The 15,272-nt window shown below is 44.4% G+C and overlaps 1 protein-coding gene across 4 annotated transcripts in view; it reads left to right on the top strand.

Moving 5' to 3' along the window:
- Window positions 1-15,272, top strand: part of DGKD (diacylglycerol kinase delta) — a 1,336,482-nt gene that overhangs the window by 1,256,616 nt on the left and 64,594 nt on the right. For all 4 annotated transcript variants that reach the window (XM_069213762.1, XM_069213763.1, XM_069213760.1 and 1 more), the window contains 2 exons: window positions 708-827; window positions 1,954-2,071. In XM_069213762.1, coding sequence (XP_069069863.1) covers window positions 708-827; window positions 1,954-2,071 — 238 coding nt within the window. The remainder of the gene's footprint in view (window positions 1-707; window positions 828-1,953; window positions 2,072-15,272) is intronic.

Below are 15,272 nucleotides of genomic sequence, written 5' to 3'. Positions count from 1 at the left end.
GTACCTCCTGTAAGGCACACATCAGCCAACACTCCTTCATCCATTCAAAACCAACTCTTTCCTACCCCTTTCAAGGGATAAGAAGGCCATAAATGAATGGCTATACAATCACAATAATTTTTTTTTATTTTTGATACAAGAATTGTTCTGTTTTATTGGTACTACTGCATGTTTCTCCTATACCATCTCTGCTGATTACTTTGTGCAAGCACTGTTGCTGACTTCCCACAGTTGGCCTGTTTGCTGAGTTCTTTTTCTAGTGGCATAAGGCACAGTTGAAAGACGTTTAGATCCCTGATGTTGGTGTGGGGTTCAGTTACAGATTTTTTTAAACCATATTGATGTGAATTGTTTGTGCAAAAGTCTTTAAAAAATAATAATTGAAAGTAAATTCTTCAAAACCGAGATATGTTCTTGAATTTAATACATGCAACCATTTAGAAACCAGATAAGAACAAATGATCCAAGGATACACCAATATATTAAGGAAAAGGGAGAAAAAAAAAGTAATTTAGTGCAAAACTGATAAAAAGTTAGTAGATGCTCACTGTTTTCCAGAGGCTGTTAGTTAGGTGCTGTGGTCCTTTCTTTGAACTTTTGCCCATGTCAGTTACATAATTCACATGCTCCTGTCTTTCAGCAGTTACCCACTGGCCTCAGACATCTGTTAAATTGACTCACAGCAGTTTGTTAATTTCTTTCTGCAGGAGCTGGATCCTCCCCAGAAAGAGCAGCTTGCAACGTCTCTCAAAAACATGGATCTAGAAGTGAGAAAAGTGTCTGAAATCCCCTGGCTCTGGCATCTCATGGAACCTGGTGATGACGAGGTGAAGATCTAGAATAAGAATTATAGCTGCTCCCACTGAGGAGAGACTGTGTATAACTTAATACCATCAGACCCTTTTTACGGGCACTGTACCCTGTGACAGTTTAATCAATCCTTATTCCTGGACTGCTATGGTGCCGCTCACATCTATTTACAATGGCCATTCCCTTTTATTGTTCAGCGGACAACAGCGGGCTACTTTTCTATTCACCAAGGGCTCATAATACTCGTTTTTGGAAAGTTATTGTTAAAAGTGATATTTGATGTGCTAAATCAGATTCCCTTGATTATTCCCCATCCTTAGATGTACAACCAGGATCCATCTCTTAATTGTGTGATTTTCTGACCATGGAGATAAACTTCTAGCCAGTAATGGTGTCTGTAGGGCTAGGAGTCCTTTGCCCTATTACTGCGCTCCTCATAACTAGGACCCATGTGTAGTGTAAATGGTGAGCCGGAATTATTGCATCACCCAACAAACATTTGAGTCTAACAGTTCCTTTGAAACCACTAGTTTGAATTTTTGCACTTTCTTGCTTGTCTGCTGTGAATTTCTGTACCTTCCTGTGCTTTAGTTGTTCTAGAGTTTGAGATCATTCTATAGAGGCCAGCAGGTCTTCTTGACTACTCTGAAGACAGTGTTCTTTCACTTGCTCATCTCCCTGTTGAATTCACACACTTTACTTATGCACTCTCCCACCCCCAAGCAGGCCTTTCTTCTGCAACTCAACACATTGGTGTAGAGTTCAGGTCTGTACTCTCAATATCACATGCAGACCTTTGACCTCTGCAGAAAGTCAGCCTACATTTCTTCACCTCGCTTCAAGTCATAGTCCTCCAATCCCTGAATGCACAGTCACATCTCTATACAGACTATCGGTTTTCATGTTCATGGTACCTTACTACTTTCAGCTTCATACCTTGCTGCCACACTTGCCTGCATATAGCGAGTTTTACGCCATCCCAAAGGCAGTACCCATACCTAGACAGTAACCAGACTATGATTTGCTCATGACTAGTGTCAATCAACATAGTACATCATCTGCTGCACAACTTTGAGAAGTGTGGTTCACTAGGACAACTCCTTGCTTTTCTGTGTATTGACATTTCTGTGTCCTGTTTTGCAGAACCGGCTGTCCGATTTTTCCAAACGCAGTCGAAGTGGCAAATTCCGGCTGGTCAACAAGTTCAAAAAGGAGAAAAATAGCAAGAACAAGGAGATGCAAAGTAGCTTGGGACAGCCAGGTATCAGCAGCCCACTCTACCATTCATCTATTCATGATTTATGTCCCTCTGGGCACTATCTCCGTAACATGTTATTCTGCTCTTACTACCACATTAATGTTTTTATCATGTTATACAACTCTGCTACAACACCTGTAAGTCCATCCTGCTCTTCCTACAGCAGCTGTCTCTGTAATTCTGAATCTGATCAAGACTTATAGCTGTAGGTTCCTTACCTTCCCAGGCATCAGACTGGATCCGGAAACTTATGCGTGAGTAGTACCCCTGCGTGCCATCAGGTCCCTTTGTTGGGTGACGTCGTTACCTAAATAGGTGCCACCTAGTCACGCAGATGCTAGTTTTTTTCTTTCTGTGCCATTTAGTGCTGATCCGATGAAGAGCTACCCCTCTGTCTTTTTTTTTTTACAGTTTTTTAAAAACTTTTTGTCGACCGTTTTTGGAAATATGTAGAAGATGTCTTTGAAGAAGATAGATTTTAAGCCTTATGGCTAGGGTGACCAGGCATCCTGGATTTCCCCGGACAGTCCCGGTTTTTAGAGGACTGTCCCGGTGTCCCGATGCTTCTCATAATTTTTAACAAATGTCACGGTTTTTGGAACAAAGGTCAGATAATTAAATATATGTCCCGGATTTTGGGACAATAGTCGGATCACGTAGGGAAGCATAAGTAAAGTATGAAATAGTTAAAGTAATTTATCTGTTACTGTCAGGCAACACAGTCCCCTGTCTGCTGCCAGCAGAGAGACGGAGTGGGGAGCAGAGAGAGGTGGGTGGAGGCAGATTGGGGGTGCAGGGTGGGAGGTCAAGCCATAGCTAATTTTATATATGGAGTCTTGTAAATGTGTGTGTGTGTGTGTGTATATATATACATATATATAAACACACACTCACAAATCTTTGCAAAAAAAAAAAAAAGGGACAGGAGAGATATAAAAGTGAGAGTAAAGTCTTTAGTCCTTTTTTTATGTCTGACCTGTCCCGGTTTTTGCTTTTCAAAATCTGGTCACCTTACTTATGGCGCATGTCACTGCGCCATATTGTTTACAGACCCCTATCTGGCCTGTTTATAGTGTCTGGAGCATGGCCATGACTCGAAGTTGTACTCGGACTGCCGGGCCATGTTGCTGAAAGCTTTAAGGGCGTGGTCCCTAAAGCTGCTTGTGGCCCGGCGGTCAACGCCAGCAAGTGCAACTCCTAGGAGGTCCTGTCCCAATGGAACAGAAGGTCGTAGGACTGCTTCAGGAGCCCCAAGTCCTCTGCATCGCACTCAAGGTTCTCTGGACATTTGGAGAAAAAGCACTGAAAGAAGTCCAAACGAAATTCATCTTCACCTCGACTGACGCGACAAGTGAGGAGCATCGGAGTTCCAGGCACAGTTCTGTGGAGCCGTTGCCAAGTCTGACTTTGACCCCCCCCCCCATTTCCAGGAGCCAGAGCAACCCCCGCTTAGTTGAAAGACATCTATGAGGCCATGCGCCTTGTGTTGAAGCAGACCGACCCCTGCATAGTGCCTTCGGGCCTTGTGGGTTGGGAGGAGGCCACATCGGAGTCAGAACTGCGTCGATTGATGTTGATTTTGGCGCAGGCAGAACCCATTGTTCCTAGGTCATTGCCTGTGTCTTTTCTGGTGCAGCCAGGCATGGGGGAAGAGTGGGAGCTGTCACTGGACCCTTTAGAATACCAGTTAGAGACCCCAACTTCATTGGACTGGTATGAGGAACGTGCAGATGCCAGTGGGTTGGACACTTCCCCAGATACAGGCTTGCTCTACCCCCCTACATCAGTGGTTACAGAGGAGGGGGGAGCATCTTATGCTATGGTGGTGAAGAAGGCAGCAGAGGTCCTTGATCCCAAACTTTCCTCTGTGGTGGTCAAGACTAACCTCTTGATGGAAGTGCTTCAGCCAGGGGTTTCCTCATCCGAACCCTTATTGTCCTTTAATGAAGCACTGACTGATATCCTGCTGGGAATTTGGTCTAAGCCCAGCAAAGGGGCTCCTGTAAATAGGCCAATTGCCCGCTGACATTGCCCTGCCCAGGGTGATCCTAGTTTTCTTACCCAACACCCCACCCTCGAGAGCTTGGTAGTCCAAGCCTCAAATTCCCATGGTGCGTTCCCTGCCGCTCCCCTGGACAGGGGATCCAAGAGACTGGATAGCGTCGGCAAGAAAATGTTTCTTCTGCCAGCGTGGCGTTGCGGTCAGTGAACACTGCATACCTATTTGGTCGTTATTCCCATACCTTGTGGGATACAGTTGAGTGAGTGCTGCCACAGGTCCTGGAGGAAGCCCTGACCATCCTCTCCTAAACAGTGAAGGGCAGGAGAGATGCAGCAAAGTTCACTATTAGGTGTGGTTTGGACATGACTGACTTGCGCCAGCAGTGGCCCTATAGCATCATGCCTGGCTTAGAACATCTGGCTTTTTATGGGATCTCCAGGCCAACCTTATGGACATGTCCTTCGACAGGACTCATCTCTTTGGTGAAAAGGCAGATTCAGCACTGGAGCGCTTAAGGGACTCACAGCCTACAGCCAAGTCATTGCCCTCTCAGTGATACCTCGCCCTCAGTCTACCTTTCGCCCCTTCCATGGCTACAGAAGGGGTGTGCCCAGTGCCAACACTATGCCAGCCACCTTCATGCGTAAGCTTCCCAGTCTGTGAAAGAACATGGATGCGGTGCATTCCAACCCCGTGGATCTGGTAGCCAGGAGTCATCCACTTCTAAGCCCTCCTAGTCTGCTTCTGCAAGACCCTGGGTGGCCAGTTGGAGGGAGAATCCAACATCATCTTCTCCACACGGACAAATGGGTCTTGCAGATCGTTCGGAGGGAATACTCCCTCCCATTCCATTCTTTTCCTCCCTTTATACTGGCAATGCAAGAATGGCTGGCGGACGATCATATGACCTTGCTCCAAGAGGAAATTACAGCTCTCCAGGCCAAGCGGGCTATAAAAAGGGTTACAATATCAGAAGTAGGCACTGGTTGTTCTTTGTATATTATTGTACAGAAAGATCTATTGATCCTCGTTCTGCTTCTCTCTCTGACATCCTTCTCTTGACCTTGTCCTTCACCCAGCATAGCTCTGCATTGGGCACTCTCAAGGGTTATCATTCTGCCTTATCGACTTTTCTTCGGCTGCCTGATCAGCCTTTATTATTCAAATCTCCTATTGTAAATAATTTACTAAAGGGCTTGTACATACGTTTCCTCCTATGCCCTTTATTATGCCTCAGTGGGACTTAAATCTAGTTCTCACCTATCTTATGTGTGCTCCCTTTGAGCCTTTACACAATTGTCCCTTCCCATCAAGACAGCCTTCTAAGTGGCAATAACATCTGCCAGGAGGGTGAATGAGATGCAGGCTCTCTCGTCCAAACCTCCATATCTCACCATGTTTTCGGACAGACTAGTGCTTCTCACTTATGCTTCTTTCCTCCCTAAGGTGGTGACCCAATTTCACCCGGGTCACAATATCTCCCTGCCCACCTTCTTTGCTCCCCGCATTCCTCTAAGCAAGAAGAGCGACTTCATCGCCTGGACTCAAAAAGAGCATTGTTGTCCTACCTTGACCGCACCAAAGAGTTCGGGTGTATGACCAACTCTTTTTGGGGTACAGGTGAGTGAAGAAAGATCGGGCAGTCCAGAAATGAACCATTTTACGCTGGGTCAGTCTCTGCATTAAAATCTGCTACGCTCTGGCCAAGAAGCAGCCTCCTGAGGGTTCATTGCACCGGGGCAATGCTGCTACCACTGCGTTAGCAAAAGGTGTGCCAGTCCTGGATGTCTGTCAGGCTGCACCGTGGGCGTCTCTGCACACGTTTGCCAAACACTACTGCCTGGATAGTCAAGTCTGCAGGGATGGGCACTTTACCCATTAGGTGCTGCATGACTTTTTAGTTTGAGGACTATTTGTCTGCAGCCCACTGCCAGGAGGTTATGGATTGGGTATCTATTCTGAAGGTAAGGAAACTGCGTCTGGAAGTCTCTATCAGATGAACCAGTTACTTACCTTTGGTAACGCATTATCTGGTAGAGACTCCTAGCTGCAGATTCCTTACACCCCCCCATGCCTCCCCGCTCTGCTGACTCATTTCCTAGAGTTAGGGATTGTCCCTTTCGGGGCCTTTGTTTTTTCACACATTCAAAAATGTTGGTTCTTTCCATGACTGTGCTTCTGGTGTGGAGGTCGTGGAAAAGTACTGACGTACATGCGCCTGGGTGGTGCCTTTGTAGGCAACCGTGACGGCTCCAACGACGCGGACGACACCACACGGATCCGAATGACACCACCCAATGGCCCACGTAAGGGTATTGCTCAGCAAAAGTTCCAGATTCCAAACTTTCCCCTGGAAATTCTAAAGGTAAGGAATCTGCAGCTGGATAGAGTCTCTACCAGATAATGCGTTACAGAAGATAAGTAACTTGCTTGTTACTGGTACTATGTAGGCATCTCCTTGTTTCTACCACCTATATGATATCCATCTCTGCTGTGAAGTGGATGGATGAGAATGGATGAGAGTTATTCTGGGCACATCTACTCAGTTTTGAGTATGGCATTGTTCATTGTGATTAGATTTGACATTTTAAAAGAACAATATGCTTGAGGGAAATTAGTAACAGCAATGGCCTCTAACAACACCATAGTGAATCAGATGTAGAAGGAAACAAAAAAGGACAACCAAGCAAATTGAATACAGAGAGTTCAACTTTTTTTTAGAGGAGCTACGATTACTTTACATCAATCAACGAACCCCGAGAAACAGGGGATGGGGCAGAGGTCATTCACAAAAAACGAATTTAGGAAAAGGAGAAGAGAAAATAGGTAGAAGAAAGTACCAACTACGGGAACGTCAGAAAAAACAGTAGCAACAACAGTGAATAATGATTTGGTAGCGAATCTGTCAAACTATGAACTAACGGCAGAATAACTAAGTATATTAAATACTTGTCCTGAAACACATTTCGATCAGACTCAACTGAAAATTGATATATAGAAATTTGTTAGAAAATTAAAGTTAAACAAAAATATTTTGCCAAAAAGGATAATGAGATTGAAAATCAGGATCAGAATAGGGTGAATGAAACCAATTTAAATATTGAACAATTTCATGACTTGAAAGCATGCTATGATCTGATGCATAATCTGGAAGACGAGGAATTTTCTGAGACAGATATTCTGGAATTATTAAATATAAGAATTGATTAACAAAAACATAGTACATTGAAAATGAAGTCAAAATGTTGTCCAATATTGAGGCCAGGCAACAAAATTTATATATTTTATGAACTTGTTATGAAGGATTTGGACAATTTAAAAACAAATTATTTGGGAGGTAAAAGATAAAACCTCACTATTAATCAACGGAAAGCTTTGAAACATTTAAGAACAGTTGACACAATAGAGATAAAAACTGCTGATAAGGGAGGAAATATAGTCATTATCAACAAAAAAGATTATAAAAAAAGAGGCATATAGAGAACTAAATGACAACAAAAACTATCAAATTGGAGAAAAATCCTATTAATGATCATATAAAGAATCTGGAGGACATGTTAAAACAATGACGTGAAGAAAGCTTAATCAATGATAATGAATATCAGTACCTGTTGAATAAATTTCCAGTGATCACAATCATTTATTTCTTGCCAAAAATACACAAATCATTAACAAATCCACCAGGAAGACTGATCATATCGAGTTGTGGGTCACTGTATGAGAACTTGTCAACTTATATTGATTATTTTTGGGCACCCCTAGTTCCAACTTTGAGTTCTTTTGTGAAAGACACCGGTGATTTTCTAAGAATATTAAATGATATAACATGGCACCCTGAATATTTATTGGTGACAATTGATATGGTGTCCTTATACACATCTATAAAACATGAAGTGGGCCTTAAGGCTGTATAATATTTTCTAAGACAGCGTAACATACAGGAGCTGCAACACTCAAAGATGTTATTGTCAATGATTGAGCTATGTCTGACTAATAATGTCTTTATGTTTAATCATTAACTCTTTTTACAAATACAGGGGACACCGATGGGGGGTCTTCTTTTCTCCAAGCTACACCAACTTTACAATGGGTTGGCGGGAGAGGGAAGTGGCTTGGAGAGAGGAAAACATCCAGTATATGTAAAAAATAGTAATTTGGTTAAGGTTCATTGATGATCTGTTTGTTATCTGGCAAGGAACGGAGGGGGAATTTCAAGAATTTTTTAAAATATTGAACACAAATGATATCAGTTTAAAGTTCACACATAAAATGAATAGAACAGAAATACAATTTGTAGACATTAAAGTTTATGTGCAAGGCCAAACTCTGGAAACTACATTGTATCGCAAACCCACTGCAACAAGTAGTATTTAGCATGGGAGCAGGTTTTATCCACAAAACTTGATGAAAAGAATCCCTTACAGTGAATTCCTGAGGGTAAGACGCAATTGCTCAAATGATTTAGAGATGACAAAACAATTTGAGGATGTCAAGGAATGATTAAAAAGAAGAGGTTATCCAAGACAATATATTAGTCAGGGGATGACTAAAGTGGGAAAAATACCAAGAAATACAAAAGAGGATCAATAAATAAGGATGATAATGACATACAATAAAGAACACAAGGAAATATTCAGTATTTTGAAAAAACATTGGAGTCCGTTGAAATGTGATCCTGACATAGGTCCCATTATAGGAATAAGACTGAAAATTACTTACAGAAGTGCTTCATCCATCAAGGAGCAATTACTGAAAGAAGATATACCTCATACTTGGTTAATAGAACAAATTGTTGGATTTACCAAGTGTTTAAAATGCAAGGCATGTCGGATTGGTGAAAATAGAAAAGAAGTGAGGAACACTTTAAGACACATTTTTAAAATCAATAAAAAATTAACATGTGAGACAACCAATGTGTAGTATGTGTATTAAAATGAGAATGTGGCATGAAATATGTGGGTAGCACAATTTGTAAATTGAAAAAACACAAACTGGAACACATAAGAGTGGTGAACAACAAAGATCAAAGCTATGCAATAGTAAGACATCAAATACTATATCGAGAAAATGACTGGAAACCAATGCGATACTTTGGAGTCCATTTCTCTCAACAGGAAAGGGGGTGGGGATAGAATTTTGAAACTCCGTTGATTAGAATCCAAATATATCATTAAATTAAGGACAAGGATCCCGTCCAGCATGGACACCATTGAAGAATTACATGTACACTTATGAAAAACTTTGTCAGAAGACAGGATCGAAATTCACCGCCTTCTTGAAAGAATTACTGGTCTTAAATTATACTTTGGGGATTTAATATAACCTTCTCCCTTCTCTCCTTACAAGCAGATTGTGAATGACTATTGCTTGATAAATAGGAATGATTATAATCATTACAAATGAATTCAGAAAAAATAAATCCATCTCTCTAGAATGTTCCCACTGAGGGTAAACAATTTCAAATAGAATAAGTAACAAACGAGTAATACAAAATTATTAACAAAATGGTAAACCATTATAACTAGAGAGTAGAAAGGAGGGATTTGAATAATGGTTTATTCTTCGTTGTTTATGGATTGGGGTCTGGCCATGAACTCCTGCATTGGCACTGGCAGTTAGAGCGCGCAGGCTGACATACGGCCATTTGCTAAGGAATATATATATATATATATATATATATATATATATATATATATATATATATATATATATATATATATATATATATATACACACACACATATATATTTAGTTATTTATTTTGATTTACTGGGGCTCACTTTGCCAGAGAGGTCTGGTCTTATCCATGATCTAGAAGTGTTCTTAGCTCTGATGTTAGCCTTTTGACGTGGTCTGGTTCTCTTCCTTCTGTCGGAAGCTACCCTGGTGTGTGGTGGACACCTATGATGTTAGCACCTTATACCAAGTCCAGGCAACCCCTATTAGTGAACGAAGACAGTGTCTAGGAAGCCAGGGCTCTCTAGAGGTAGCTGTGGATGAGCAGCCAAGACTTGTCTAAGAGGAGTGCAAAGCACTTGCAATATCACAGCAGTCACACAGTAGCTTATCACACCTGAAAGGAGCCACATAGTGTTGCAAAAATAAAGGTACTTTATCATATTAACACTGAACTAGACCCCAACTGGAGGTAAGTACACTATAGATATACGCAATAATAACTAGGAATTAGCCTAGGAAACAACAAGCATTGGCAGGAATAATAGAAAATAGCTATGGCCCTAGGAGAGGGCCAGACCATTAACTGAAATAGTGGAATGCGAATTGAAGTCCCCCACCCAAGGATGTGGAGTAGTTAAAGGGGAGCTGGGAGAACTCTGGACCCTAAGAGGTGAGTGCCTTAGTGACCTCTGTGACCAGGAGAGTAGAGGTCTGTTTTATCCAAGGACTAACAAGAGGACTTAGAAATGGATTGTGCAAGAACAGGACCAGACCATAAAAACCCAAAGGTGGATTCTGGAAGAGGAGGACCTGCAGAAAAAGGGACAGAGTCCAGTCCACGATGGAGTGGCCAGACAGGGCAAGAGCCACTACCCACCCCTCTGTTGATGAAGATCCAGGTCGACGGGGGAAGATGATGATCAGTTGTGGAGCCCAGGAGCTGCAGAGAAGTCCTTGGAGCTGTGCAGATAATGTCCCACGTTGGTCACCGGGTCGCAGGTTGTCAGTGGTTGGGAGAACCACCAACAAGCCTTGGCAAATGCAAGATGAGGCAAAAGAAGAGTTGCAAGGCTAAAGAGGACCAGCAAGGTCCAGGTGACTTGACCCTTGAAAGGGAGTCTGGACTGACTATTAGCAGTCAGGAGAGCCAGCAGAAGCAGTCGCAACCCCCAGGGGCAACCTACTGGCAGCAGACATAGTAAGGTGCACTGAGGCCTATTCAGCACACCTGGAGAGGAGTCCCACATCGCTGGAGCAGCAGAGACCGTCCTTGCAATGATGAAGTGCTGCAGTATGGGGCTACTTGGAGCAGAAGACAACAAGCCTTGGTTGCTGCAAGAGTCGCTGTGCACAGGGATACTGTTGTGTAAGGAGAGGCAAGGGTTCACTGTCTCCCAAAATGTACAGAGGGTTCACTGTCTCCCAAAATGTACAGAGGGCAGGGAGGACCAAGGGGACCACTCCAGACCACCACCCGTGTTGCAGGATCCACGGGGTTCCAGAGGAGAGCAGATCCACGCAGCTGGACATCGTTCCTTCTTGCTTCTTGGTGCAGCTGAAGCCTTGCTGAGCCCAGAGAATGCACAGCCATGGTAATGTTGCTGGAAGAAGCCGGGGAAATAATGTTGCAAGGCGAGGTTATCTCAGGAGTTGCAGTCTTGTCGGTTCCTGAAGTGTCCAGTTACGGTTATTGTGGCCAGGAGCAGAAGTCTACAATGCAGAGGAGTCCTGGTAGAGTCTTGCAGGCTGAATCTAGGGACCCACCCAGAAGGGAGACCATAAATAGCCCTAAAAATGGGTTTGGTCACTTTGCACACTGACCACCTATCAGAGGGGGTCACTGACGTCACCTGCATGACCTGGCCACTCAGATGCTCCCTGGGGCCTCTTCACATCTTGTTTTCAAGATGGTAGAATCGAGTGGCACCTGGAGTAGCTCTGGGCACCACCCTTGGGGTGGTGATTGACAGGGGAGTGGTCACTCCCCTTTCCTTTGTCCAGTTTTGTGCCAGAGCAGGCACCAGAGGTCCCTGGACTGGTGCAAACCGATTTATGCAAGGGGGGGCACCAAATGAGCCCCTCAAAGCAAACCGGTGGCTTGGGGAGGCTACCTCCCTATTTCCAAGGGAGAGGATGTTGCCTCACCTCTCCCACAGGAAATCCTTTGTTCTGCCTTCCCCTACCTGAGCTGGTCACGCAGCAGGAGGGCAGAAACCTGTCTGAGGGGCTACAGCAGCGTGGACTCCCCGCAAACCCTGGAAGACTGGTAGGATAATAATGGGGGGTCCTATAAGGAGCCCCAGAGTGCATGGAAACATGCAACCAATACTGGCAACAGTATTGGGGTATAATTCGGACATGTTTGACACCAAACACACCCAGGTCCGGAGTTACCATTATGTAGCTGGACCACAGATCCTGTGTCCAGTACATGGGTAAAATGGCTTCAACTCACTTAAGAAGTCCACTGTGTTTGAACTGGAGTTCGTAGGGGCCTCTCTGCTCATGTAGGAGTGCCATCACACATGGGGACCTGCGCCCTACCCTCTGGGGTGGAAGGGCCCACCATACAGGTGACTTACAGTGACCTAATGGAGTGACCTGTGGTGAAAGGGTGCATGCACTTTTTCACGCAGGCTGCAGTGACAGTCCTGCATACACATTTTGCATGAATTCCCAAAGGTGACATAATACGTGCTGCAGTCCATGGGGGACCCCTGGTGTCCCAATGCACTGAGTACCTAAGTACCATGTACTAGGGACTTATAAGGGGATACCAGTATGCCAGTTGTGGAGTGCACAAAGGACGAAGGCAACCACATTTGGAGGGAGAGAGCACAATCACTGGGATCCTAGTTAGCAGGATCAGAGTAAAAACAGCCTAAGCACACTGATAGGCAAATAGTGGGGATTGCCATGCCAAAAAGAGGGTACTTTTCTACACCTTCTGAAATATTTTTGGCTCTACCCTGGCCATACAGTGCTGGGGGCCAATGTGCATCCATTTGGCACAGTTCTTGATTGACTTCTCCTCTGATAAGTTTTATTTTGTCATTAATTTAAAAATTTGTCATTAGGAGTATCCATCAGAAGAATAACTTATTTACCTCTGGTTAGAAAGTTTCTTGTGGATACGCTAGCTGCACATTCCGCACCGAAACACTTTCACTCCACCCTTGTGAAGAGATTTGCTGTCTGTTTGATAAGGTTCCAAGTTAGTTTCTTCTGCACACCATTTTTATAGCATTTTTCTGTTAGAGACTTCTAGCTGCAGATTCCTCACATTTTGAACACTCCCCGGGCGTTTCTCCAGATTCAGAAACATTTCAGCAGTGCTTCTGCGTATTGGAAGATGGTGCCTTGGGACTTCACACTGACATTGTTCTCCTCTGAAACAATATTCTGGGCCTAGATTCGGACATCACCCGGACGCTGATATCACTTCCTTTCTTTACATGCCTCACGCACATGGATCTGGTGATTCTCTTGTCTAGCAGAGGCCGCTTTTTACAACTTTCTTCCAAATGTCTGTAGTCAAGGGATGTCACCTCTTAAGATGGCAGGTTTTAAACCATGCAAGGACTGTCAAAAGCAGATGTCTGTGACAGATCCCCAACAGATTTTCCTATACTGTCTAGGAGCAGACAACAACTCCAAGACCCGTGGAGACTGCACGTTCATGAATCCGAAGGCCGTAAGGGAATGAGAAGCAAAACTTTGTCAGCAAGCACAAGAAGTTGCAGCTTCAGGACCACTCTAACTCCCGTTCCATCTCAAACATCAGATCCCGGTCCCATTCGTAGAGTCAGCAAAGCTGTTCATGAGACCGGTCTTTGTTGTGGTTCAAGTCCTCAGGTAAGCTCCATAAACCAAAGAATTCAAAGTGGAGTCCTGCTCCATCTCACTGTTTCCATTCACCTTCCGAAGTCCCTAGGTGGTGCTAACAATCCTGGTCCCACTTCAGAGGTTGAACAACTTCAGAACTGATTCCTGGACAACCTGAGTTGTCCCCCTCAGTTATGCTCCAGTTCTTTAGATCCCTACCAACACCCACAGGCGTGCCTTCGACCCCATTGAGCCGAGAGGCATTCCACAAGTATTACCACTGGCTGGTTCACCCTTGGCACGAGCTAGAGCTTGTCAGCCACTTCTGCCCTCAGCTTCAGTATTAACGGCAACCTCGACCATGCCAGGCCCAGGTACGTCACACCGACTTTGTCCCCCTAAAAGGTGGCCCAGTTGACCTCTCCAATGCTGACTTGACATGATCCAGCTTTGACAGACTTTGCAACCAAATCCAGCCTAGATTTTTACACTCACCTTACCTCTGATAATGACTATGACCGGTGGGATAAGTTCGCTCAGCCTCTGTCAATGATAATTGGTATGAAGATATACAAAAAGCTAGAGGGCTCGCTACCTCTGTGAAACTGCCCTCTTTTTGCCTCCTGGCTTAGTCACTGAAATATCTGCTTCCTATGCCTTTCCTCTCCTTCAATGAAGCTTTGACGGAAATCCTTCTAGGATCCCAGGCTAAACCCTGTACTGGCCCTCCAGATAATCATCAAATTGCCACCTGCCCAGGCAACCCGCCCTTTTTTCTCTCAGCACCTCTCTCCAGAGAGTTTTGTGGTGCAAGCTTCCACTAGCCGGACCAACCCTAACAATTTCCCTGTCACTCCCCCTGACATGGACTCTAGGAGAGTAGAGACCTTTGGAAAATGCTTGTTCTATGCCAGTTTGGCTCTGTGATCAATTAAAACTTCCTGTTTACTGGGCCGTTATACTCACACCCTTTGCACTCTGTGGCACAGGTCCTCCCTGGTATTAAGGGAAACCTTTACGCCTGTTCTATCACAAACCATCCAGAATGGTTGTGATGCGGCCACGTTCATGATTCATTGTGGCTTGGATACACCAGTCTCCATTGGGTGGGCCGTAGGCACTAGTGTTGCTATTCACTGCCATGTGTGACTACGGTCCACTGGGTTCTCGGACGACATCTATTCCTCCCTAATGGACCTGCCATTCGATGGGACTCGCTTGTTTAGAGACAAGGCTGACTCTGCCCTTTGAACGGTTTTAACAGAATAGAGTTACATCCCCCTTTCTGGGCCGTTGAACCCAGCCTTTGCGTTCCACACAGTCAATGTTCTTTTTGTGGCTTCGGCATAGGCATTCCCTACCATCATCCTATCCAAACCCAATTGGGAACCCAGTAGTTTTTTGGGAGGGTCTGTGGTGCAAACAGCTACTGCAGCCAAAGTAAGCATGCTGCTCAGTCCAACTCCACCCTGCCAAGTCCTTTTAGAGTCTTCTCTCAGGATCATAGCCAACCACTGGAATGCATGATCCACGATTAAACCCGGGTTGGCAAGCAAACAGATCGGACATGTGGGTCCTCAATATTATCTATAAATGCTATGCCATACTTTTCGGTTCATCCTCATAGCATGGGGGCCTGTGTGCAGTGGTGCTTTGTCCGTCCGGCTCAAGCTGCTGAAGACTCTTGTTGTTCTTGGT

Source organism: Pleurodeles waltl, chromosome 11 (assembly GCF_031143425.1).
Source record: "Pleurodeles waltl isolate 20211129_DDA chromosome 11, aPleWal1.hap1.20221129, whole genome shotgun sequence".
NCBI classification, from domain to species: Eukaryota; Metazoa; Chordata; class Amphibia; order Caudata; family Salamandridae; genus Pleurodeles; species Pleurodeles waltl.
Note: the sequence above shows the minus strand (reverse complement) of the source record. Positions and strands in the feature narration are given on the sequence as shown.